The sequence below is a fragment of the Chamaea fasciata genome, unplaced genomic scaffold (assembly GCF_029207755.1).
Source record: "Chamaea fasciata isolate MVZ Bird 193981 ecotype frontalis unplaced genomic scaffold, bChaFas1.0.hap1 SCAF_9, whole genome shotgun sequence".
Taxonomy (NCBI): Eukaryota; Metazoa; Chordata; class Aves; order Passeriformes; family Sylviidae; genus Chamaea; species Chamaea fasciata.
Window position 1 is genome coordinate 35,288,773 of NW_027094094.1, and position 24,670 is coordinate 35,313,442.

The following is a 24,670-nucleotide window of genomic DNA, read 5'->3' on the forward strand; positions in this document are numbered from 1 at the left end:
TTTTTTCTTTTTCAGGTGGTCTACACGGCTGTTTCTCTCTCTTCATCCTGGCCCCCCTCCCTCTCCAAACATCCTCAGCGAGGCAAAGTGGTTACAATTCCTCACAAAGGCAACCCAGCAGGATGCTGGATATCATCCCACCCTCAGGTGTTCTGGAGAACCCCTTTAACAATACAGTGACAGCAAGGAACAGGTCGGAGCTGAGAAACACGGTGTTTCCTCCTCCAGCCTCCATCCCAAACTGGCCAGGGACATTCCCAGAGCTCCCCTGGGAGCTGGGAGAGGTCATATGGAAAAACGGTCCATCGAGAGAAGACGTCATGTGGGAAAAACAGGATTTTAACAAAAGCAGCGCCTGAGCCTGTGCGTGCCTGGGGACGACACCGAGGGCAAGGGGGGCTCCAGACAATAGTGAATAGACTCCAGATTATATCCTGAACTCACAGCCCCATGGGAACAGGGTTATAAAAACCCTTTTTATTTTGTTTGTAGTCCAAAACAAACAAGTACATAAAAAGCTAAATGCGGAGAAGCCAGACAGGAAGTGAGTAACATCTGGGAAACATCTGGCCCCGGCTGTGCCGCGAGCCCGGCCGCCAGCACAGCTCCGGGTACCTGCTCCTGCAGTTCCCAACTTCCCAACCAGGGGAGGTCCCCAAAACCTCTGCTCCAAAAGGGGACAAGGTGCTGGGGGAAAGGACGCCCCAGCAGCGCAGGACACCCCAGCACAGGCTCTGAGCATCCCCTGAGCACCACAGGAGCCTCGGAGAAGGGCTCTGAGCATTAAGGATGCCCTGAACAGTGAGGCTGAGCCTGATCCAGGGCTCTGAACATTGCAGGCCACCCTCTGAGCACCACAGGACACTCCCAAAAAGGGCTCTGAGCATCTCAAGACACCCCCTGAGCACTGCAGAACATCCCTTGAATAGGACTTTGAGCATAAAGGATGCCCCGAACATACCCTGGTCCAGGGCTCTGAGCACCACAGGCCAGCCCTGAGAAAGGTTCTGAGCTATAAGGGATGCCCTGAGAATTTCAGGCCACTCTGGTCCAGGGCTCTGAGTATTGCAGGAGGAAGGCAGGCTGGCCAGCTGGTACCAGGGCACTCTTTCCCAGCCCTAGGAGATGCCCCATATCCTTCTCTACAGGAGAGAGGAGGTCCTGCCGAGCAGTCAGAGGGGCTGGAGGTATTTTCTTCTTTCTGGTTCACATCTTCTGCTCTTACTCCTCCAAAAGCCCTGTGCAGGAGCCTCCCAGCACTGCCCCACGCACAGACGTGGGAAGCCTGGGGAGGTTGCAGGGCCTGATGCTTAGGAAGGCTCCGGCTGGGCTGTGAGGGAGGAGAGCTGGCTCAGCGGGATCACCCCGAGCTCTCCTCACCGGAGAACTCCCTCGTGGCTGCCAGCCTGAGCTGCCAGCCCACATCTTCCCTCTCCACCCGCCCACAGCCAACGGGGTGCTCTGGGGGCAAGAAAAGGGTCTCTCTTGCAAGAGACCCCACAGAGCTCTTAGACAGCAAGGGAAGGGGTAATGAAAAGAGCAGGGATGCTCAGGAGCGGTCCAGATCACAGCAGGAATCACTTCTGTCTCCCCCGTGGAATTCCAGCTGCATTTCCAGCCAGGAAGTGCAAACAGCCACACTCAGATACCTCTGAGAGAGGAGAGACTCCTTTGATCCTTCACTGCCACACTGGCTGCACCAAACTCCTGGCAAGCCAGCTTCCCTCAGCTCCTCAGACAGGCTGGGATCCCCCCAGCCCACCAGATAACCCCAAAGCACCCTCAGTTCTCCGCAAAAGTCTCCCCGGTATTTCCTCTGCCATAGCCCAGGATTAGCACTTGGGGTGTTCCAGTGGTGAGGATTAAAGCCGGCCCAAGGCTGGAGAGGTAGCAGCAGCAGCAGCTGGCTGCACAACATCTGGCACTGCTGCTCAGTTATTCCCCATTGTGCACCCGTGGGCAGCAGCACATGGGACTAGTGAGGGCCACCAGTGACACTGCTCGTAGCCCAGGTGTCCCACGTGGACAGGAAGGACAAGGACACGTCGTTTGGGGTGTGTTGCAGCCACGTTGGCAGCTGGCCTGAATGTGGAGCATCTCCCCTTGGAAGAGTCCAGACACGATGTGGGGGACTTGGGAGTGAAGCATTAGGGATGAGGATGGGGATGTCAGGGAGAAAAACAGGGAGGAAGGAAAATAATCACAGAAGGGTTTGGCTTGGAAGGGACCTTAAAGAGCATTTCATTCCAGCTCCCTGCCAAGGGCAGCGACACCTTCCACTGAAATACCAGAGGAGGAAGGACAGTGTTTGGAAAGGGAAACAAGTGAGGCACATTAAAGGAAAAAATTATCCAGCAGGCTGGCAAGGTTAAAAAAGCAAAAACACTGGGACACGGAAGGAGAGGGAGACCTAATTAAAGAAGCCTCACCCAGAACACGCCACCAGCAAAAAGCATCTGATGTGTCAGGGACAGACAGAGACGTCGGATGCTGCGTGTCCCATCCCATGTCACTGCACACCCTGCAGCAAAGGACACAGCTCCCAAAGTCCACAGCCACTGCAGCACGAGGGTGAGCATTTTGTTCATTTCTCATTTCTGGTCATTTCTGCACCAGCTGATGCCCACCCGTAGCTGCCTTTTTTTTTTTTTTTTTTTTTTTTTTTTTTTTTTTTTTTTTTTTTGTGCTATTACTTTAAAAACAGCTACATTAGGAAGCTCCAGCATCAGGAGCTGCCCAGAAGAGCCAGACCCCACTGCAGGAGGTGCTGAGAGCATCTCTGCAGCTAAATTTGGCCCGGCTCAGGGGCAGACCAGCTCCTGAAGGTGTCTAAACACATCCAGGCTGTCGGGGCAGCAGGGTGATGCACAGGAACCCATCGGAGCTAGGCAGCCTGTTCCCACCATCCCTCACACGTGCTTTTTCTTTCAAATTCCCAGCCTAAATAAGGCTTTGGGGAGGAAATTAATGAAAAGCAAAGCTGATTACAAAGAACAATACAATGACTCAATCTGTTTCTTTTACCTCAATTGTATAAATCTTCTACATTTATGAAGGTTTCTCTCAGTACACAATGAAACAGCCCTCTGAGGGAAGCAGTAATGGCCCTGGAGACTTTTGAGCAAGACTGGACAAAACACCACGGGAACAATCCCAACGGAAAGGACCAGATGATCTAACAGGTCTTTTGCATCTTTAATTCCTCACCCTTTTCTTTCTCCTCCCGTTTCAGGCACGGGGGCGGGGGGTGTTTAGCTGCTGCTAATTAGATGTTAATGCAGGAGCGGCTGGTTTGCAGCACATGGTGTAAGCAAGAGGAGAAACATAGGGGCCCTAAATGACAACCAGATCACGGGGATGGGGGTCCTTATTCTCAGCATGGAAAATCTCCCTCTGGAAGCAAAACAGGCCGTAAAATGTTGATATCCTTTCCACACCAGGATGGATTATTCCTGCAGCCACCAGCGGCTTCCTGACACTCACGGGTCACATCGGTGCCAGCTCTGCATCTCCTCCCTCTCCATCCCCACACCCAGCCTCTACACCAGCGCATGGGAAGGATCTCCAAAGTTGCTTTGCCTGTACAGGGACAAAGGAAAAACCCCACCAGCACAAGACACACCAAAATAACCTGAGTTTAGTTCAATCCTAATAGCAACCGACTCTCCTGGCTGCCCCTCTGCAGAGCATCCCCCAGGAGAAGGCAGCGGGATGCTCTCTCCACCTCCTCCCTGCTGTTTGCTGGGCTGTTTGAATCATCTCTAACACCTGTCTCAGCGAGCTGCAAGGAGCTGAGCCGAGCTGTTTGTGAGGAAATCAATGAGGCGATGCAGAGGCACAAGTCTGAGCCCCTGCCCCTGGCGCCTGGCCCCGCCAGCGGACAGTCACCGAGGCCGTCACCACCAGCACAACCCTAAAGAGACCCGCAGAATCACTTCAGTCAGAAAAGACCTCCAAGGCCATCGAGTCCAAGCTGTGACACATCCTCACCTTGTCACTCAGAGCAGAGCACCGAGTGCCACGTCCAGGCGCTCCTTGGTCACCTTCAGGGATGGGGACTCCACTACCCAACTTGGAGACTGTGCTCAGAGATTTCTCCTGGCCGCATGTTGCCCTCTTCATTTCCCCGCTGGCTGAGGTACCAGGAAGGTACAGCCTGCCCGAACTGCCCACCACACAATTTCCCCCTCGAACACGTCATTTCCCCCCAAAGTTTGGAAGTTCAGGCTGTCTGGGTTCTGCAATAGCCTTTGTGTACCCATTTGCCCATTACCCTAAAGTTCAGGAGTTCAAACTGCCTCGGTTCTGTAACAAACTCGAGGTCCCTACGGACATAAAACCCATTTTGAAGACCTTAACACCCATTTCTCCTAAAGACCCTCACCCATCGAGCTGTTTACAAGGACATCAGCACCCATCTTTCCGATCGGGCTCCACTGAAGCACCTTCATACCTCGAGGTCCACATGGAAGACCAAGAAGGGATGGGGAGGCCAGTGAGATGTTACTGCCCTCGTTAGTGGGGTCAGCGCCCCAACACCAGCACCCCTATGGGCAGTGACCTCCCTCCCCTGACCTCCCTGCAGCCCCAGTTGCTAAGCCCAGTCCTGACAGGAACAAAAGCCACTGCTGAGAGACACATTTACGACCCTCCAAGAGGGAGCCCGCTGACAGCTTAACGAGCTTTTTGTTTTTCAAGTAGTGGTTTTATATTTACGACCTGAAAGGGAAAGATGCAAGTAGGCAGGGACGATCTGGGGGCTATCTGCTCCTTCTGCTCCTGACCCGATGCTGTCCAACCCACATCCAAGCCATTCCGGAAAGCCGTAAAAAACGATCGCATTTCAGCTTTCCCCCCCTTCCTCCTTTCTCTCTCCCCTCTGCTAAAACCAAAAGGCACCTTTTTTTGGTGGTGCTCGCTTCTTGTTAATGTTCACCCCAAGGAAAAGCATCAAATATTAATGCAGAAAGCTTCAGAGAGCTCACGCCGGAAATCAGAGGCCCCATACTTCGTGGAGTATCCCAGTGCATGCAAGATCCCACCAGTTCATCCCCAAGGCCTGGCTCTTTAATGCCTGGGAAGGAAGGAGGAGGCCAGAAGTTGAGTTTTTACGAGCACGAGGGACCACATTCCTGGGATATCAGCCCAGAGTTACACTTAGAGGAGGAGAAAAAAATTAAGGAAAAAAATCCAAACCCCACCACCCTTCCCCAGGACGCTGCACTGTTATTTATAAGCTTAAGAGTGAAAAGAGAGGGCAAAACTCCCTGGTTTTTATTTGTTTCGTTTTTTGTTTGTTTTGTTTTTTGGTTTTTTTTTCTGGTTTGGTTTTTTTTTTTTTTTTGGGGGGGGGTGTTGGTTTTGTTGGTTTTGTGTTTTTGTTTTTGTTTTTGTTTTTGTTTTTATCCCAACCATTAGCACAGCAAAGAAATACCTTTGGGCTGCAAGAGCATTCCAGCCACCAGCAGGAAGATAAGGCTTTTCCTTTGCCTCCAGATTCCTTGGCAGAGAGCAGACACATGGGGTTTAATTGCACACAGAGATGCCACAGCCCTGACATGGACACGATAAGAGCCTTTGTCCCGTGGAGGGCTCACACAGCTGATAAAGACCCTGCCCTGAGCTCCTAAAACCCAGGAGGGACCTTGGCTGAAGAGCTGCAAGGGACTGGTGAGGAATGTGGGAGGCCCAGATGTGCAAAGCAACATCTGGTAGGGGAAGGGAGCCGTGTGCCACGGCAGTTGTGCTTGGTGGTGGCATCTTTGTGCCGAAATCCTGGGACTCGATGATCTCTGGTGGCTTTCCCAACCTGCAGTGCTGTGTCCAACTCAGGGGGCCTCCAGCGCAAGGATATGGAGCTGCTGGAGCCAGTCCAGAGGAGGCCATGGAGCTGCTCCCAGGGCTGGAGAGCCTCTGCACGGAGCCAGCCTGGGAGAGCTGGGGGTGTTCACCTGGAGAACACCCAGAGACCTCAGAGCCCCTTCCAGGGCCTAAAGCGGCTCCAGGAGAGCTGGAGAGAGATTTTGGACAAGGGCCTGGAGGAACAGGACAAAGGGGAATGGCTCCACACTGCCAGAGAGCAGGTTTAGATTGGATATCAGGGAGAAATGCTTCCCTGTGAGGGTGGGGAGGCCATGGCACAGGGTGCCTAGGGAACCTGTGGCTGTCCCTGGATCCCTGGAAGTGTCCAAGGCCAGGTTGGACGGGGCTTGGAGCAGCCTGGGAAAGGGGAAGGTGTCCCTGCCCATGGCCGTTCAGCTTTAAGATCTCTCCCAACCCAAACCACTGAGCTTGGGTTTGAACCCAGCTGCTGAGTTTGGGACTTCTTTCTCTCCTCACCTCTCTCCATCCCCGCAGAAGCCCGGCAGCCCTGGCGCACAGGAAAAAAAAAATTAAAAAAAAAAAAGGAAAAAGGAAAAAGGAAAAAGGAAAAAGGAAAAAGGAAAAAGGAAAAAGGAAAAAGGAAAAAGGAAAAAGGAAAAAGGAAAAAGGAAAAAGGAAAAAGGAAAGGAAAGGAAAGGAAATAAAGCAAAAGCCTTTTAAGTGGGATTGAGCCGAAGAGCAGTGGTGCTGCTCAGAGCAGGGCAGCCCCCTCCCCGCTCCCCTTCCCCACTTATCGCTGCCCGGGGCTCTGCCCGGCGCCTGCCGATAATCAGGGAGCGCATTGAAACCCCGGCGCCAGACTGGATCCTTATCTCCTCCCGAGCAGGAATGCGGGATGGGGGCTGCCCCGGCAGCAGCTCCCGGACCCGCAGGAGGAGGAGGAGGAGGAGGAGGAGGAGGGGGAAAAAGAAGCCCCGTGCCATGGCCCCTGCAGTGAGCAGGAGCTGGGGAGGGCCGGGGGGGACGTGGGGACCCCCGAAGGGTGCGCAGGGCTCGGTGCCCAGCCCCGGCTCCCGGCACGGCCGGAGGGGTCGGAAGCACCCTCAGCCTTGCGCAAGGGCCGGTAATTATCCCCGGGGATAATGACTCTGTTTCATTTCCCCATAGAGCCGAGGGCTGGGTGCGGGGAGCCCGGCTGGGAATGCCCGAGGCATGAGCCGGGAGGACGCCAGGCGACAGCCGCGACAGCCACCGTCCCACCCCGGCTGGCAGCCCTCCCTCCCTGCCATCCGAAAAGATGCAGGGTGAGAGCTGTGGGCCGTTCCTAAACCAGCCCAGGCCCTTCAGGGCTCAGCCTGGGGACCCTGGCAATGTCTGCCGTGGGAGGGGGAGGAGGACGGGAGCCCAGAGCCTTCCTCCCCGGCGAGGAGGGCGGCAGGCTCTGCTCAGGAGCTGCCCGGGGCTGATCTCCATCACCAACAGGACCGACAGGAACTTCCAGCCACCCAACACCGGCGGCGAGAAGGAGAGGAGGGAGAGCCAAGCTCCCGGCTCTCCTCTCCGCCTGTTGCCAGGTGGGACAGGAGCCACGGCTCCAGCCTGGCGCTCCCTCAGCTCCCTCCCGGCCTGAGGGCTGGATGCTCTTAACACCCTGAAAGAGCTTCGAGTGCTTATTTTCACCATTAGGAACCAAGAACTTTGCCCTCAGTGCCCTCATGGCAGCAGCACCCGCGGTGAATCCGTGCCGTAGGTACACGGTCAGCAAGCCCCAGCTTCATCCCTGCCAGGATGGGCAGCCACTCCAGGAGGACTCCTGATGCCATCAGAGCCCCAGGGAATTCGCAGCCAATTAAGGGGATATTTTAAAAAATCATAATAAGGGGCTAATGAAGTTCAGGAGCTGCCGACAGCAGCCATATGCCTCAAATATGCTGGGTACAGTCGGTGCCTAGGTAATGCAGCTGCAGGTATCAGCTCGCCTAATTAGCTACCAGAAGAAAGTCTAATTTAAAACAAAGCCCTTATTTTATTTATTTGCTGACAGCAGCAGAGCAATTCCCTCCAGCATGAAGCGAAAGCAAACACACTGCCCTCCAAACAAACCACCACGGGCTTTTTAATTGTATGCTCCAACAAGTGTTCCCTGGTTAGTCTTTGGCAAGGGAGGGGCAGGGGGGAAGAAAAAAAGAACAAACACGCACAAAAAAAACCCAAACAACAAACCCAAACAACAACAACTCAACCTGCACTTCCATTAGCATCACGGGGGACTTGCAAAGACAGCTTCCCACTTTGTCACCTCCCTGCCACAGAAAACAGCAACCCCTGGAACCCTCTGCCGTGCATGGAAACCTACCTTTAATGAAACACCCCTGAGGAAATGTGTCCCCCCTTTCCTCTCCTCTCCTCATCTGGGGTGATGAAGGGGCTCAGCACACCCTCACTGCCATCACCCTGAGATGCCCAGGCTGGTGCCTGGCTCCAGCCCACTGTTGAGAGGTGTGGGTCACCCACACAAGCCAAGACTCCTGACCCTTTCCATCCCTTCCCTTTCTTCACCTCTGGATGCATCCAGAAGCAAATGCGGGGAGGGGAAAGGGAAATCCTAGCAGCGCAGAGAGAGAGCAGGGCCACTGTGATTTTATTTAGTATCTTTATTTATTGAAGTGCTTTAAATAGATACAGAGTGACTCTCTCGGCTCTCAGGCTGTTACGGCTTGAAATGGGAGCTGCAGGCAGCTCCTGGATGAATGCACATGAGGCTACTTCCATGGATGCTCAGCATCCCAGTCCATGTGGTACCTCCTCCTGTCCTCCAAGCTTCACCTGGGGCCTCTGCATCCCCCTCCTCGTGTAAAACACAATGTCCTGGTGCCTCCACTGCTCCACATCCATATAAAACCCCCTTCACCACCACCCTCAATCACCTCCACATCCAAGATGGAGCCACCAGAGCTCCACCACCCACCCAGCCAAGCCCTTCACCTTGTCATCTTCCTCATACGGTCTGAGCTCATCCGAGTAATCAGGGATTCATTCTATCCTCACAGCACGTCCTGCCAACCATTTGTGGATTTATGAAAGGGGGAAGAGGCATTGCAAGCCCTTACGGACAACGCTGGCTGGGCCCTGCATTTTTCTTCCCACTGATTAAAGTAATAATGCTCAGTTAAGGAGTAAGTAAAAAATCACACCATTTTTAAGCAGCTGGGAAAGAGGAGGAAAATCTATTGCAGTGGCCCTGAACAAGTGCTTCCCCAGGGCTTCAAGGCAGAAAACTTATCAGACACTGCTCTGATAACATATTCAGGCTGAGCCATTAGTCTCGGGCATAAAAAAGGTGTAATAAAAGTTGCCCCTAACTGCAAACTGAGTGAGGAGGGGGAAATGGGGTTAAAACCCCACAGAGGCCAAAGGCTGGGGAGTAGCAGCAGCTCTGGGGCTTGGTGGCATCCCCAGCACACACCCCTGATAGTGGGCACCCACCTCCTGCCACACATGTGTCCAGGGACAGTTTGTCTCCTACATGTTTAAAGCTGCAGAGAAGTGGGAAAATCAGCATCCATAGCACCACAAGGCTGGTGAAAGATTTCCCCAGGGCCAGCATCCTCAATCATCCTCAACAATGTATTTTCTCATTCTGGCCTCATTTGTCTCCCCTGCTACACATCCCAGTCCCTATGCCCATCTTACAACGCCTTTCCCTCCACAAACACAGCTCCTTTTCTACCCTGTAACTCCAAACCAACCCTTTGTCCCAGGCACAAAGAGCTGTGAGGTTTCTGCTGTGGGTTTCTCTCTGCTTTCCCATCCGGCTTCTTTGGGAATGCCAGAGCACAAAGCAAGCCAGCCGTGACCTGTAGCTACTTTGAAAAAATTATCTCCTCTGGAATTTTCTCTCCATACGTCCTGCCACGAAGGAAATGACAACACAGCCTCAGAGGGGTCCCCTTTCTCCTTGGCAATCACCTGCTCTCGGCTCACCTCTTAAATCCCACAGAGATCACCCAACCTGGGGAAGCCAAGCAACACAAAATAAGCCGGAAACGTCCCCCATCCTGCTTCTAAACCACCTTAAAATGGTCAAGTCAGTTATTCTTGAGGGAAAGAAAAAGTTAAAGCCATGATTTTTATGCCTTAGCCCCCCTCATAGGTGGATGGGAAGCTCATGGCAAGAGCAAGTAGCAACCACACAGCTGCTTTTGTAAGTTCCTATTCTAGCGCCTCAGGCTCAGCCTTCTGAGCACACCCCAGGCTCCAGCCAAACCATCTCTCATTCCTAGGACTGGTGACCCGAAAACCAACAATCCACCAGCTCCACTGCTGTCCCCACAGATGGTGAAGGTCACCCTATTCCCCAAAGGTGGCCACAGACAAGGTCCACCCACAGCTGGGCACCTGATGCCAGCAGCATCATCCAGCCCAAGCCATGGCTTCCTCCCTCCTTCCCTCCCTTCAAGGCTGGTTTTCCAGGCAAAACAAGGATGGGAATTACTCAGGCAGCATGTGACATGACCACCAGAAGGAGGATATTGCATTGCTGGAGATAAAACTAGAACCCTGTTTCTATTGTCTATTCTTTTGTAGCGATGGGAAGAAAGAGCTGCTGCTCTGTAATCAGGCCTCTTCTGGCTGCTTCCCTGCTTTTAGGGCCAACCAGGATAATGCAACGTTGCTTTCATGTGGCAAGAGAAGCTTATAAACAACACTATTACACTGCTACACCGCTGAAATTAAAGCCCTGCTCTGAGCCTCAGCCCCTCCCACAGGCAGCCTGCTTTGCCTCGGACTTAATTTCTTCTCTCAAAGTCTGCAGCACAGGGAACGGACTGAATCTGGTCCTGAACGAGCACTTGTGAAATTCAGTGTCTCCTAAAATGATGTCCATTACCTATTTCTGAAAAGAAGAGTAATTCCTTCCAGCTTTTACTGATGTGCCTCTCAGCAAACAGTCGTTGCTTGTTTTCCCTCACAGCAGAGCAGCTCCAGATCATGATCTGCCCCAAAACTGAATGAAAGGCTTCTCTTCGCTGATGCATCTTCACAGCTTTATTGTATTTTTTTAGTCCAAAGTGACTGAGATTTACCCCACCCCACGGCACATAAAAATTCAGATTCTGAGCTCACTCACACACATCGAGCCTAAAACCTCCAGAGCGGATTCACTCAGCCAGAAATGATCTCAGCTGTGAAACATCACAAGGGGCAGTCACTTTCTCAGCAGTCTCAAAATAGAGGTTCTTCCTTTATTTTTTTTTTTTTTTAAATTAAAAGAGATGCCATCCCTCTGCATTATCTGGAATAAACACCCTGGTGCTTGAAGGAAGCACACTTCAGCTTTCCTAGCTCCAGGTTCTCATCTCCACCAGCTCCTTAAGAACCTGTTCCTGGTTTTCCAAGCCTTCTCCTACACTGCATTAAGAGCCTGTCTCAGCAAAAAAACCCAACCCACCATGTTTTAAAACCCAGGGGACTCTGCAATAGGACAAGGACAAGGACTCCTTTCACCGCCCAAGTGACTCCAGACTCAGGTTCAGCTCCTCTTGGATTAAAGCTTTTCCTGGGTAGCTCGGTTGGGACAAACTGGTGAGGCAAGAGCCAGGTTTATTGTGGCACTGACCAAGGGACAAACACCAGCCAGATCAAACCCTGGGGACACCCTGAGGACCTGCAGAAGCAGCTGAAACCATCTCCGTGGAAGATGCTCTTCCCCTCACCATCTCTCCCCTTGGTGGAAGATGCTCTTTCCTCCACCGTCTTGCTCTATTTTTGGAGGGACCAGGAACTGCTGCTCCCCAAAAACATGGAAAGCCAAAGCTGCAGGATAATCCTGGCCCAGAAGTCTACGAGAACCCAAACTCCACCAACCTTTGGACCCCGTGGTTGACATCAGTGCCCCACATCCAACATGCCAAGTGATTTTTTCCAGAGCTAGAAGGAAGCTTCCCTGCCTCTCCCCGCTGACCCAGGCATGGGATGCTCTTCTACTTCCCCTTCCATCTCAAACATCATTAGCAAAGGATCATTTCCTTCAAATAAAGGTCACCTGCCAACAGAAGCCATTTGCCATGCCCTGAGAGCGGCCTTCAGCACTTCCCTCACCTTGCCTAAGGTTTTTTCCAGCATTTTTCCCAGCCCTTCACTTATTTCCAGGTGCCCCATCTCTGCTCATAGACCATGGTCCCACGAGTAGCAGAGCAAAGCCTGTTTTCCTATGGATCTGCTGCTCCAAATACTCCCTCCTACAAGGCATTTGTGTTCCCCAATAGTAGGTGGCAAGTGTTATGCTGTTGATGTTTTGGGTTTTGGGTTTTTTTTAGTGGGATATCAATAGATCCCTCTCACTGGCCAACCAGCCTAGATGAAAAACTTTATTGCTGATTTCCTAATCAGGCAGGCGCTTAATTACAAGACGTCTACTTCTGAGTCAGAGGGAGAGGGATGCAGACATACAAACAGCACGGCAGCTAAGGAAAAAAAAATCTGGATTTTTTTTTTTTTTTTTTTTTTTTTTAGGAAATGAAGCTAAAAAAAGAACCCCCCTCCCCCCAACCAAACAAGCAACAAAAAAGAAACAAACAATCCAGCAAGCCCAAAGATAAATCTGCGGGGATTTCTGGCGTTTTAGGCACAGGAGCTTTTCTTGAGGCAGGGGACAGGGTGGTCCAGAGGGGCTGGATCCCCACGGCAGTGCCTCCCTCCCCCTGTGTCCCACATACAGCACAGTCCCCACGGGCTGCGAGCAGATGGTTTCCAAGCTGACAGGTTGCAAACAGCTCCATGGAGCTGGCCAGGGAATCAGATATTGTCTCCATGCCTTTAGTCGAAGGAACAAAAGATGTCTTCCAGCTAAAAAAGTCTGCTGGGAGACCTCGGTGCTTCTCCTGCTTTTAGGTCTCTTTTTAAAAGCAGCTGCACCCAGCTCCGATCACTCAGGCCTGATGTCTGTACAACTCTACAAGCTGCCTGCACATAACTTTTTCCACTTTTCCTCTGACTTTCCTTTCTGTAGCTGGAAAGAGACCACAAGGACAGCCCTGACGCAGGGCATATCACCCTTGCTTTTCCAGCAAGCTGCAGGCACTCCCTTTCTGGCAAAAATGTCTTCCTTCGACTTCCTATCAAATTTGCAAACACCAACGAACTCAGGACAACCTCAACAAGCTTCTTCCCAGCATCCCTGTTGTTTATTTAGAGGAACCCCAAGGCTTGGAAACAGCCCTGGACCCAAGTCCTAAACACACAGGACAGTAGAGTTGCCAGGCAAGAGACCCAGATAATCTTTTAGGGAGGGTGTACTTTATAAAATCATCCTTCAGTAGGCCACACTGGATCCCCACACACACCTACCGGGATGCAAAGCCCAGCCAAACTGCAGGATTCTGGCTCCTTTGGCTTCCCTGCTGCTTTTAGCTCTGCAACTTGACCCTCGGCGAAACATATGGTTTGCATTCTCCCCCCCTAAACTTTCCACAGACTCCTTCCCCCGCCTCCCCGTGGCACACAAACCCAAGCCCTTTTTCTCTCTGAGCGAGGAATGGTGCCGGCAGCCCTTCCCATCCCTCTGCAAGGGAAGGAGACGAGGCTGCAGTAAAATCCCTCGGCTGAGACCGCTAAGTGGGCATTGCTGTTCCATGCAGGGGTCATTAACAACCCGGCTGGAGCTGCTGCGTCCCCTTCCAGCCAGTCCATAAATACTGAGGAAAACAGAACCAGTGTGTCATGGTGATGTGGAGATGGAAAGGGGGGAGGAGCAGCACAACAAGAACTCGCTCTGCAAGGGGAGATTTCCTTCCCCAGCCAGCCTGGGACCACTGGGGTCCCACATCCAACCTCATCCCTCTGCAAAAGCCAGAAACAACATCCTTTAGGATGCAAGGATGGCAAACAGGTCCAGCACTGCTCAGAGGATGTTCAGGGTTAAGCAGCAACTTCACCTCCTCTTTTCCCCTCCCTGTGTGCAAAAGTCATCTTTTATTTTCCTGTTAGGCAGTTCTCATCTAATTTTCTGCTTCATCCAGCAGCCAGGCTTTTCCCCCTCAAAACGACTCCGGCAGCCTAAGCTGGACTTTGTTCAGCCCAGAAGCCTGATCCAGCAGGAAGGGTCAAGTGGAATTCTTATGGAACATTACCAAAAAGCGAGGCATCACCTTCTCCCAGCCCACGGGGCTGGGTGGAATTAAAAATCCACCAGAGCACCCCCTTCTTCCTCCCAGTGTCCTCAAAGCACCGCACTGGAGAGGAGCCCTGCAGAGCCTGGGGAGGGCTGCGGGACAGATGGACGGAAGGACAGACAGACGGATGCCCCTGCCCAAAACAAGGGCAGCTGTGATGGAAACCAGAAGCCTTGTGGTCTGCCAGCCCGACTGCCTTCCCAAGGCACGCCGAGCATTGCTGGCGCGCCTGCGTGTCCCACACAGGCCACGTCCCAGGCAAAAAACCACCCCAAACCCTCTGAATTGCTGTGCTTTCGACAGCACAGGACCAGCAAGCCTGACAGCTCCTTGGAGCCCAGCACGGATTCCTCTTAGCAGGTATTAAAACCCACACTCCCAAAAGGAAAAAAAACAAAAAAGTTGTCTATTTTTGACCTGCTCTGTGTTTAGGATTGGTGTCACTCGAGGTTTTAGCTGAACAGAGGAGGCCTCGCAGTAACCTGTGGCTTCCCCTGCTCCTGATCCTTCAGGATCCTGCCGCATCGGCTGCGACCCCATCTGCAAAGCCGGCGCGTGGGTTTTTCCATCCCCAGCAGGACCGGCCCCAACACGCCCCAGACTCCCGGGGTTTTGCTATAAACTACAAAGGAACCTGCCCAATTCGCCCCAGTTTGCATAACCAGTTTATCCCAAGCATTTGTTTTAAAAGCTCAGCTCTGGTTAGTCACTGTTCAACCCAAGCAAAAACCCAACCCTCTTCCCGGCTTTTGGATCTTGCTTTTCCAGCTTTGGGCACAGCCAGCATTTTTATCTCGGCATGTAAATTTTAGAAACATGAAATATGTGCCTTGATGCCTTGATTTTTATATATATATATATATACACACACATATATGTAATTTATTTTTTATGTATATCAGGGTATCCAAAGGATCCACAGCCCAGGATAGGGATTAGCCACGAGTCTGTAAGTCCTGAAATCCAAACCTAGTCATTCACCAGTAGCAAACCATTAAGCACAGACACATATGGGAGGAAAAAAAAAAAAAAGAAGAAAAAAAAAGGGAGTGAAAAGGGGGAGGAAAACAGTTTTATAGCCCTTGGCAGCCCACACCCCACTTCATCACACTCAGGATCCCAGTCACCCAAGCAGCTCCGCAGCCAAATCCCTTCTCCTGTAACAAATCCCCTTAATGCCGACGCTGGAGCGCGGAAGGAGGCATTTGCAAGGCTCTGACTGCAGAAAAGCAGCCAAAATGATGCGCAGGAGGAATCAGACATCCTGCAGGAAAACCCGCTTCCACAACTGAGTCAGCATCTCCTCCTGAAAACTGGGGGAGGACAGGAGGAACTGCAGGCCTGGGGGATGCACTGGGACTGACCTGGCAGGGGAGTGCCACCTCTTCTTCTTTGCAGCCCGGAGTGGCCCCAGCAGGGACAACGGGTCAGGCATGCACCCAGCAGTGACACCACGTCCCCAAATGCTTCTTCCCAAAACACAGACTGATGGAACGCCTCAGAGGAGGGAAGGACTGATGGAAACCCCTCAGAGGAGACCTCATGGAGCAGCGTAGGGATGCCACAGCCCCAGCAAGGAGCTGGTGGCACCGGGAACAGCTTAATCTCATCTTAATTCAGATTTCCAGCAATGCTTGACCCGCTCTGTGAAGACGCCTCCCAGCCAGCACCCAGACAGCAGAAGAGACAGGACATTTAAGCTTCTCCAAGATAAGCTGGAAGAGAAAACCCTTCCATGAATCCCGTCTCCGGCACAGCGACCCAGACCGCTGATTACTTTTAATTGCTGTGTAATTGGACTCTGGCGGCCATGCTTTCATTTTAAGCCTGTCTCTACATCTCACGTCTGTTAAAGGGGGAAAGAAAAACCTCCAAAAGTAATATTCCAGTGCAGGAACACCGTAGCACCACCCAGCAACTGCCAAACTAGCTGTGGCAGCAGGGAGGCAAAGGCTTGGGATAAACAGGGGGGGAAGGAGGTGCTGGGATCCCACACCTGGGCAGCGGCCATCCCAAAGGCAGCAGCGGCCCCAGGCCAGCCCACGGTAGACAGCACGGCCACATTTGCAGGATCCACCCTCATGACCAGCACTAATTACTACCTTTGCTTGCAGGGCCCTGCTAAACCCTCGGAGACACCTCCCCCCAGGTGAGGGTGGGGACACTTGCTCGGCTTCACGGATGAAAAGCAAGCAGCAGACAGCAGGTTTGGGGGTTTTTTTTCTCCTCTTTTTTTTTTTTTTTTTTTTTGGTTGTTTTAAATAGCAACCACTTTCTGGCTGCTGGAAAACACCCTCCCTTCTGTTCTCCAAGCCAACCCAAACAGATGGAGCCAATAACGCAGCCGGGTGATGGCGCAGGCTCATCGAGGGGAGAGCAGCCCCTGCTCACAGACCACAAGAAGGGGAACCAGACGCCCTGAAGATGGCAGGGAGGCAGAGCCCATCAATGCAGTGGAAGAACTCCAGTTCATCCATCTCCATGAAACCCTCCAAAGTCCTGGTACGAATCATGAAAGCTAAAAAACACCTCCAGAATCATCGAGCCCAACCTTTGACCAAACACCACCTCGCTGGCTGTGGGAATGTCATCCATCCCAATTGCTCCCAGTCAGGAAGAATTACAGTTTCCCAGACACCATGTGAGTCCACAGTGAAACACAGCCTTCACCTTGGCGCCTTCAGCCACTGCTGTGGCTGCCCTCGTGTGTGCCCCGAACCTCACAGCCCAGAAAGCACAGAGGACGCTGCTGACAGCAATGCTGCATCCCAGGTGTGTCCCTTCTGCCACTTCAATCTGTCCCGAGGAATTTCTGGGCTCTGCAACCTCCTGTCTAAGGAAAACTCCCACGCTGCACAGTGCAACACAACCCTTTTAATAGCCTCCCGCCTCCGCAAGCCTCCCAGCCGGGAAGCCTGGATTTGGCTGGAAGTGTCCTGTCCCTCCATCCTGCCACCGCTCCAGGAGGTGCAGGCACAGCCAGAAGCCCACCCAAAGATGGGCAGCCCAAACTGCTCCTTGTTTGAGTGGTGAGACGGGACCTGAAGAGGCATTTAAATGCTGTTGGTGTGGTGAGAAGGGGGCAGGCAGGGGTCACTTCTTTACCAGTGGCAGCTCCCAGGGACGAGAAAAGGAAAGACTCAGACAAAAGGAAAGACTCACAAAGCAACAGCAGGACAAAGTCTGGGTGCAGAGAACCCTGCTCTCACCTCAGCTGTGCCCTTGCCTCCCATCATTTAGGAGCCACCAGGTCTGTCTCCATAGAGCCCCAACAGGGAGGGATGCCCGGCGGGGAGGAGCATCATCATCGTCCTGCCTTGCAGGAAGAAGCACTCCCCATTTCCCATCCTGCACTCAAACCCTCTCACACGTTTTACCTGCACACGGACAGCCTTTGGTTCAACGCATCAAGGTGTGCTGAAACTCATCCATAGGACAAGACAAAGCATCCAAAAGTGATGTCACGTGCAGCAACATCAGTTCCAAGAGCATTTCTCCACCTCTATGGGTGCTTTTCTTCATTCCCCACGCCTCTTCCTAGCATTCCCTACTTTCCACCTGCTCAGATCCTCAGCTGATGCCCACAGCATCATTCCCACAGAGCCCCCCGAGCCCACCCATCTGCAGTGGGATGTCCTCATCTCTCCTCGTGTGGCGGCCCCTGCTCGAGAGGGAGGCAGATGGATCTAACACGCATTAAATGTCTCAAAATGAGATTTTCCACGCTCTTTCAAAGGGAAACAATCCCTCAACTTTCACACTGGGCGCAGGCTCGTGAAGGAGGGGAGCCGGGGGCAGAAAAGGTTATTTGTGGGCTCTTTGTGGAAACCACACCGGCAGGACCCCCTGGAAGCGGGAGAGATGCTGGCATCTGACTTTGGTGTCTGGCTCCACGAGGGGGTTGTACTGATTGGGCTGACAGCCCTGGCTATTCCAGCTGGGATCACTTGGGGTACAAACCAGCCCTTTTCCTCCTCCTTTGTTATTCCCATAAAATGTGGGAATAAACTGGGGAGAGGAGCGAGGATGGCTGTGCTACATGTGTGTGTACACAGGTATTATGGACCTGTGGGGCCAAGGGAGAGCCCCGCAAAAATGCTCCCCCAAATCCATAGGGTCTTCTTCCTTTTCTGAAGGGACTTGCTTCCCTGGAGAAAGGGCCAGCCCAGACCTTGAATTCCACGAGAGAGAAGCTCTGCTTACTTTTCTTCTTGTATAATCAGGTATATTATTTACTCCTAAGAATTAATATAATGTCTCAGCTTGCACTCTTCATCTCCCAGGGTATAAAACACGACAACAAACAAGACAGCACACCAGCACTGCCTTAAACTTACACAGCAAGCAAAGCCAAAGGGGAAAAATGGCTCAAAAACATTTGATTGTTAAATGCTGGGTGACTGTGTCCACCCAGATCAAGCCATGCGTGGCAGACAGTGGGATGCAGCTCCTGCTTTTATATTTTACTTGGATAAACTCAAGTGCCATGGACACAGTCCAATTTTGGGACTCCAGTGCCACTGCCATGTCTGCCATTCCCATGCTTGTACCCCACAGGGCTTCACAGCCAATTCCCAAGGCTTGGGACCTGATGATTCCTCCTCCCTGCAGCAAGGAATTAGCTGAAAAAGGGATGTTTCCCAGCACCCAAACAAGTGAGAGCTTGGCCATCAATCCCCAGCAGAGAGGGGAACACGAGGAGAGAAGACACCAAGGCCTCCACGGATGCTCCAGCCAGGCAGGAAAGGGAAAGGGCTGGGCAAAGCCCATGGAAAGGTGGGAAGCAGAATTCACACAGAAGACGAACACATCTTTTTGCCTCTGAAACCGCGAACAGCCTCCCTAAGAGTGGGAGAAGCCACCCAAGGCAGCAGGGAGCAGAGGAGACCCAAGTGGGGCCAAGCTGCGGCGGGGAGGGACTCGCAGGAGATTAAAGGCAGAGTGCAGGACACGCTGGAGCAAGCCCCGTGCTAAATAATTCCTGCTTCCCTTCCCTTTCCTCGTTTTCCAGCGTGGCTTCACCCAGCCTTTCCCAGCCAGCCTGGCGTTTGATCTGTGCCTTTCCCTCAGCAGAGGTGCTGAGCCCAGTAAAAAAAAAAAAAAAAAAAAAAAGGGGAGGGGGGGTGAGCCCCTTAAAAAAATGAAAAAAAAAAAAAAAGAAAAAAAAAAAGAAGAAGAAAGTAAATAGGAAAGGGATGGAAAAAAACCTCAAAAAAACCCATCCCCTAAAAATCCAAGCTCAGCAAACATGTGGCTGCTACCAGCCCAGCCCAGTGGTTTGGGATGGGGAACAGGCTCTGGAGGAGGAGGAGGAGGAGGAGACGGCAGCTTTTCCCCTCTCTGAGGAGCAGGTCTGGGGCTGCCAGCCCAGTGCATTCCTGTGCCGTGAGTCAGGCCTCCGAAAAACCAGGAGGCTTCAAAAATCCTGCTCCGTGCATAGAGCCTTTGGGATGCTCTGCTCGCCCTGTGGCTCTCCCTGCTTTGCTCCCCGGCGGGAGGAGCAGAACTGCTTTATCTCCAAGCCCAGCTGGGACCCTCCAGCACAGCATTGCTCCCCGTGCAGGCAGCCCGGCGGGAAGCTGAAAGCAAAGCAAGCCACACTCCACAACTGCCTCGACAGTAAAAACCCGAGCGCCAGCCAAGCCTGCAGGGCTGCGGGGACAGGGAGAGGGAGGATTTAGGGAGTGTTAGGGAGGGTGCTGCATCCAGCCAGGGGCCTCCAGGCTCCCACCGAGAGAGGTCCCTGGGAGGGCGAGTGTGAAACCAGACATCAGAGCAGCTCTCCAGGCCTTTCTTGCCCCTCCCAAGACAAAGCCCTGCAATTCCCAGCCCCACTGCAGGTCATACAGGATTTTCTCCAGTGCTCCAGCCTAATGTGAGGAGAGACATCATCACTCAGGAGCTGCTGGTTCACTGCTTGTGGGACACCTTAGAGGCTCTGCTTTTCAAAGATACAGCTCACACAGCACTTCCTCAAGGTTCTGAGCTCTGGCAGAGCCAGGGAAGGATTACCCAGGCTCCCTTCAGTCCAAGGTGAACTGGAAGGGAGTCACAGACTGGTTTGGGTTGGAAGGGACCTTAAAGTTCATCTCGTTCCAGCCCCACTGCCACGGGCAGGGACACCTTCCACTGGGCCAGGACCCTACCCAACCTGGCCTCGAACACTTCCAGGAGGAACAAGGCTTCACGTCACCAGACACGGATCCCCTGCACAGAGCCCAGCACCCCAAGGGCCAGGGCTGTGTCAGCTCGGTACCACCGTGCTCTGACTCACAGGCAGGGCTGCCTGGCACAATGCAACTGATTACAGCAAATTACAGCTCTGCAGATTGTCGAAAACCGAAACTGGAGCCAGTGGGCCTTCAAATGCCACGGAAGAAGAGCTGATGGCAGCCACTGAGCGGCCCAGGCATCCCTCGCACCCCTGTTAATCCCCCCTTCACAGGGTGAGATGCACAGGGTGGATGGCAGGAGGGGCAGAGGGAATGGGCTTATGATTTATCACCCCCCCCCCATGCTGCTCCAGCAAATGTTTTCACTCGCATTAGCAGCACTAAAGCCGGGAAGATATAAATGAATAGGAAGCAGCAGGAACCTGTGGCTTTATGGCACCAACATCTGCTGTAATGACCTCCTCAGACTCCACACAGTCCCTTCCATCCTCACCTCACAGCATTCCTGGCCTGGCACTGGCCTGCCAGCCGGGCTTTGCCCAGCAAAGCCCTGCTCAGGACTCTCCCAAAACCCCACAGGGGCTGCCAGGATGATCCCACTTGCCGCAAACACGTTGGGAGGGAGAAAGCCATGGGGATGCCACTGCTAGAAATGGAAGGGAAACAGAGCTCCTTGCAGCACCTTGGCTCACTCAGCTGACCCAAAATACAGATCCGCGTTTTATATATTTTATATATATGATTCCTCTTTGACTAGGACAGGGGTCGAAAGGGAACAAGCATCTACAGCACCAAAGGGACCCATGGGATCGTGCGGAGATGAAGGACACAGCTGAACCCTCCAAGCTCCTTACAGGGTCAGCTTTTGGTTTGTAAGCAGAGAAAATGCAAGCTGGATTTATTCCCTGCCCCCCACAACTATCGTTTCCAAGCGATCCTGCCCTCTCTAAAGTAGTGGTTTTCCATTTCTCTCCTTTTTTTGCTGCTGTTCCAGTGTTTCACTCTGCCGCTACCCACTTCTAAGGGAGAGAGGGCTCCACAAGCACCTGAAGGAGAAGGAGACAAAAAACTCCTGAGCTGATCCTTCCACACACCCCTGCCCTCAAGCCTACACTTCCAAAGGGCAGGATTTGATACGCAACAGGTCCCGGAACATCTTTTCCCAAGCCATCTGCTCACGATGGCAGCAGCAGGCAGGCTGCCACCCATGTCCTCGTGCTGCTGGGGGACAGCAGTGCTGCTATCCCCTCTCCATCCCTCTGTCCCTGGGTGTTTTCCTGCTGGTGGTAGGGCAGGAGGGTGGAAGGACGTTCCTTCACCAGGATGGCAGCATCACGCTATCCGTAAACACGTCTGTCAGCTGAGTCCCCACCTCCAGCATCACCCTCAAGATTTCAGCTGCCCTTGCACAGCCCCTGTGCAGCCCCACGGGGAAAGACCTTCAAGCAAGCTCCAAATCCTAACACTGAATTTTTTTCCTACCCAGAGGTGCAGACAGCAAAGCAGGATGGAGCCTGGAGAGCAGCCTGGCAGGTGAAGCCTCAGGCTCAGGGAGGGGGGGACATGCTGGGGGCTGGGTTCTCCCAGGAGTGCTGCTGGGGATGGACGAGTGCACCAGACGCTTTCTGGGGTTCAAACCCCCATCCAAAACAACCTTTCAACCCCCGAACTGCAAAACCCACCACAAACAACATGTACATTCTTTGTTATTAAAAAGAGAAAATTGTTTTCTGGGTGATGCCTCTCCCTAAAAACCAGGCAAGAATAGGAAGGGAGTGGATGATCACCCGGGCTAAGCACCCATCTCGGCTCCCTCCTCTGCATCATGCCACCCCTACATAGTGTTTCTCCGGGAGAAACACTAATTATAGCTCTCTAGCTCAAAACTTTATAATACACACACATACATATGCCAGATTAGCAGCGCGCCTTGAGAGAGCTCCCTAGACTCAAACTGAGCCAGGTGGGTCAGGTTTGACTTGTTTTCTTTCTTCTTCATTCCCTCCCTCCTGCCCAGTTTTATTTCAACCCCTGCATGAACTCGGTGCACACAAAAAGAAGAGGACAGAGCCAGGCACGAACACAGCGCTATTCCCTCAACTCCCCTCAGCATCCACGGCTAAACCCTGCCCCACAACAGCCTGGCTAATCCAGCCTGGCTAATCCAGCCTTCCCAAACCCCCCACATCCCACACCTCTGGGCCCCTCGCTGCCCATCGCTGCGGCTCCACTCCCAGCCAAGCAGGACACCAGTTGCCAGCTCTCAAACCTCTCACTTCCCACCGAGGAGGGAGAGTTTCTTCTGGCTGGAGGATGCTGCTGCAGCAACATCCAGGCCCCTGGATAAGTCAATAGTACCGTTCCTGTTTCCCATTTGCCGAAATACACTGGATCTTTGTGTGGCAGAGGCAGAAAAAATATTAATCTAATTAGACTCCCTCCCTAAAATTCCTCGTCACCTTAATTACGCTTCAGGAAAGAAGGCTTGGTTCATTTTCCTAGAAAATCAGCTTGTCAGGAGACGCTTTCAACTCCTTAACAAGACCGATCTGTGCTTCGTGACGCGTCCTCAAACCCTCTCCGGGAGCTGCGGGGAGTGAGAGATCCCGAATTCCCGCCGGGACGACGACCTTGCCCAACACAGTTACGGTCTCTCCCAGCCTCCAAAAAGCCATCAAACTTTATAGGGCTCCCCTTCTGAGCCCTGTACGCGAGCACATCTTTTTTTACACCCGGAGAATAAACACGGGCAGCTTTGCTTTGCCACCGCCGGAGGATGACAAAGGACAAAGTCCTGAGGATGCCCGTGAGCTGTGGAGTGGGTGTGTGGGGGGGAAGAATATACAGCGGAAAGACTGAGTTCGATCCAGGAGTCCTAACGAGAGAGGGCAGCAGGAGAGATGCGCCTCTGTTTCTCGTCTGTGGCAGGGGTTACTAGCGGAAGGGCTGTATTTAAGTGCATCTCAATCACAAGATCGAGCTGCGCACAGGAAACTTTGGACAGCCGTAGGAAAAGACCACTCGGCTGCCCGGCCATCAATCGCTCACCTTATAAAAATGCACACTTAATAATAATCATTAAAAAAAAAAATCCACGCTGAATAGTAACTTATTTGACCCGCCGGGGAAAATCACACGCTAGCGCTAGTACAAACAGGGCTGGGTTTGTTTTGCTTTTGCCAAGGAAAAAAAAAAAAAAATATATATATATATATATATATATACACAGAGAAAGAGAGAAATATAAGGAAGCGGCACAGCGAGGCGAGCAGGGAGCGGCGCTGGCAGCTCGCATTCCTCGGAGCATCCCCCCCGGAGCGGGGAGCGCTGCCAGCCCGTATCCCCGCGGAGCATCACCCCCGGAGCGGGGAGCGCTGCCAGCCCGTATCCCCGCGGAGCATTCCCCCCGCAGCGGGGAGCGCTGCCAGCGCCCACCCACCCAGAACATCATCCCCCTCCCCGAACCGGAGCATCCCCCCGGCGCGGAGGGCGCTGCTAGCCCGCATCCCCCGCGAGCATCATCCTCCCGGGAGCATCCCCCCGCAACGGAGCGGAGGGCGCCCAGCTCCCCCCAACCCCGCCAATCCCTCAACCTTTCTTTATATTAAAGAAAGAACTAAAAATAAAAATAAACCCGATAAAACACCAACTCGGCGTCCCAAGTCCGGGCGCCTTAACCGCAGCGAACTTTTTTGGGGGGGATGCTGCCCGCCCCACGGCCCCTCTTCGCCCCCCAAACTTGTGACCCCCTTACCTGCGGCGGCCAGCGCCCGGCGGAGCAGCAGCGCGGGGAGGAAGAAGGAGAGGAGGAAGAGGAGGGAGAGGCGGCGGGGGCCGGGCGGCGGCATGGCGGCGGCGGCGGCGGGATCAGCGGCGGCACCGGGAGCGGAGCGCTGCCCGCCCGCCTCGCCACACTGCCGGGCTGCCCGGCGCCGGGCGGGGCGGGCCGGGGCGGGCCCGGGGCGGGCCCTGGGATCAGCTGCGCCCGGGCTCAGCCGCGCCCCGCCCGGCCCAGCCCGGGATGCGCGTGTCCAGCCCAGCCGGGAGCCGGGCGCGCATCCCCGCAGTGGGAGCGGCGGGCACCAGGGGGAGCCGCGCAACGCCAGCCGAGCCCCCCGCGGGAATCCTTCGGCGCTGAAAGCAGCGTCCTTGCTGCGATCTAGTCGCGGCAGCGGGGAGTGGTTGCCTTGGAAGGGACCGCAAGATCATCTCCTTCCATCGGCACGGACGCCTTCCACCAGACTGGGATGCTCCGAGCCACGTCCGACCCGGCCTGAGACACTTCCAGGGATGGGACAGACACAGCTTCTCCAGGCACCCTATGCCAGGGCCTCACCACCCTCACAGGCAACAATTCCTTCATAATATCCCCATCTAACCCTGCCCTGTTTCAGTTTGAAGCTATTCCCCCCTGTCCTATCACTACATGCTCCTTTAAAAAGTCTCTCTCCATCTTCCTTGTACCCCTCCTCTCACCCCCCCCCCCAAAAAAAAAAAAAA

General features: G+C 53.4%; 1 protein-coding gene across 1 annotated transcript in view; it reads right to left on the minus strand.

Moving 5' to 3' along the window:
- Window positions 1-24,064, minus strand: part of UNC5B (unc-5 netrin receptor B) — a 55,382-nt gene extending 31,318 nt beyond the window's left edge. Inside the window, exon 1 of the mRNA XM_066191906.1 lies at window positions 23,925-24,064. Within this exon, the coding sequence (XP_066048003.1) occupies window positions 23,925-24,018 (94 nt within the window). The 5' untranslated portion in view covers window positions 24,019-24,064. The remainder of the gene's footprint in view (window positions 1-23,924) is intronic.
- Window positions 24,065-24,670: the final 606 nt, after the last annotated feature.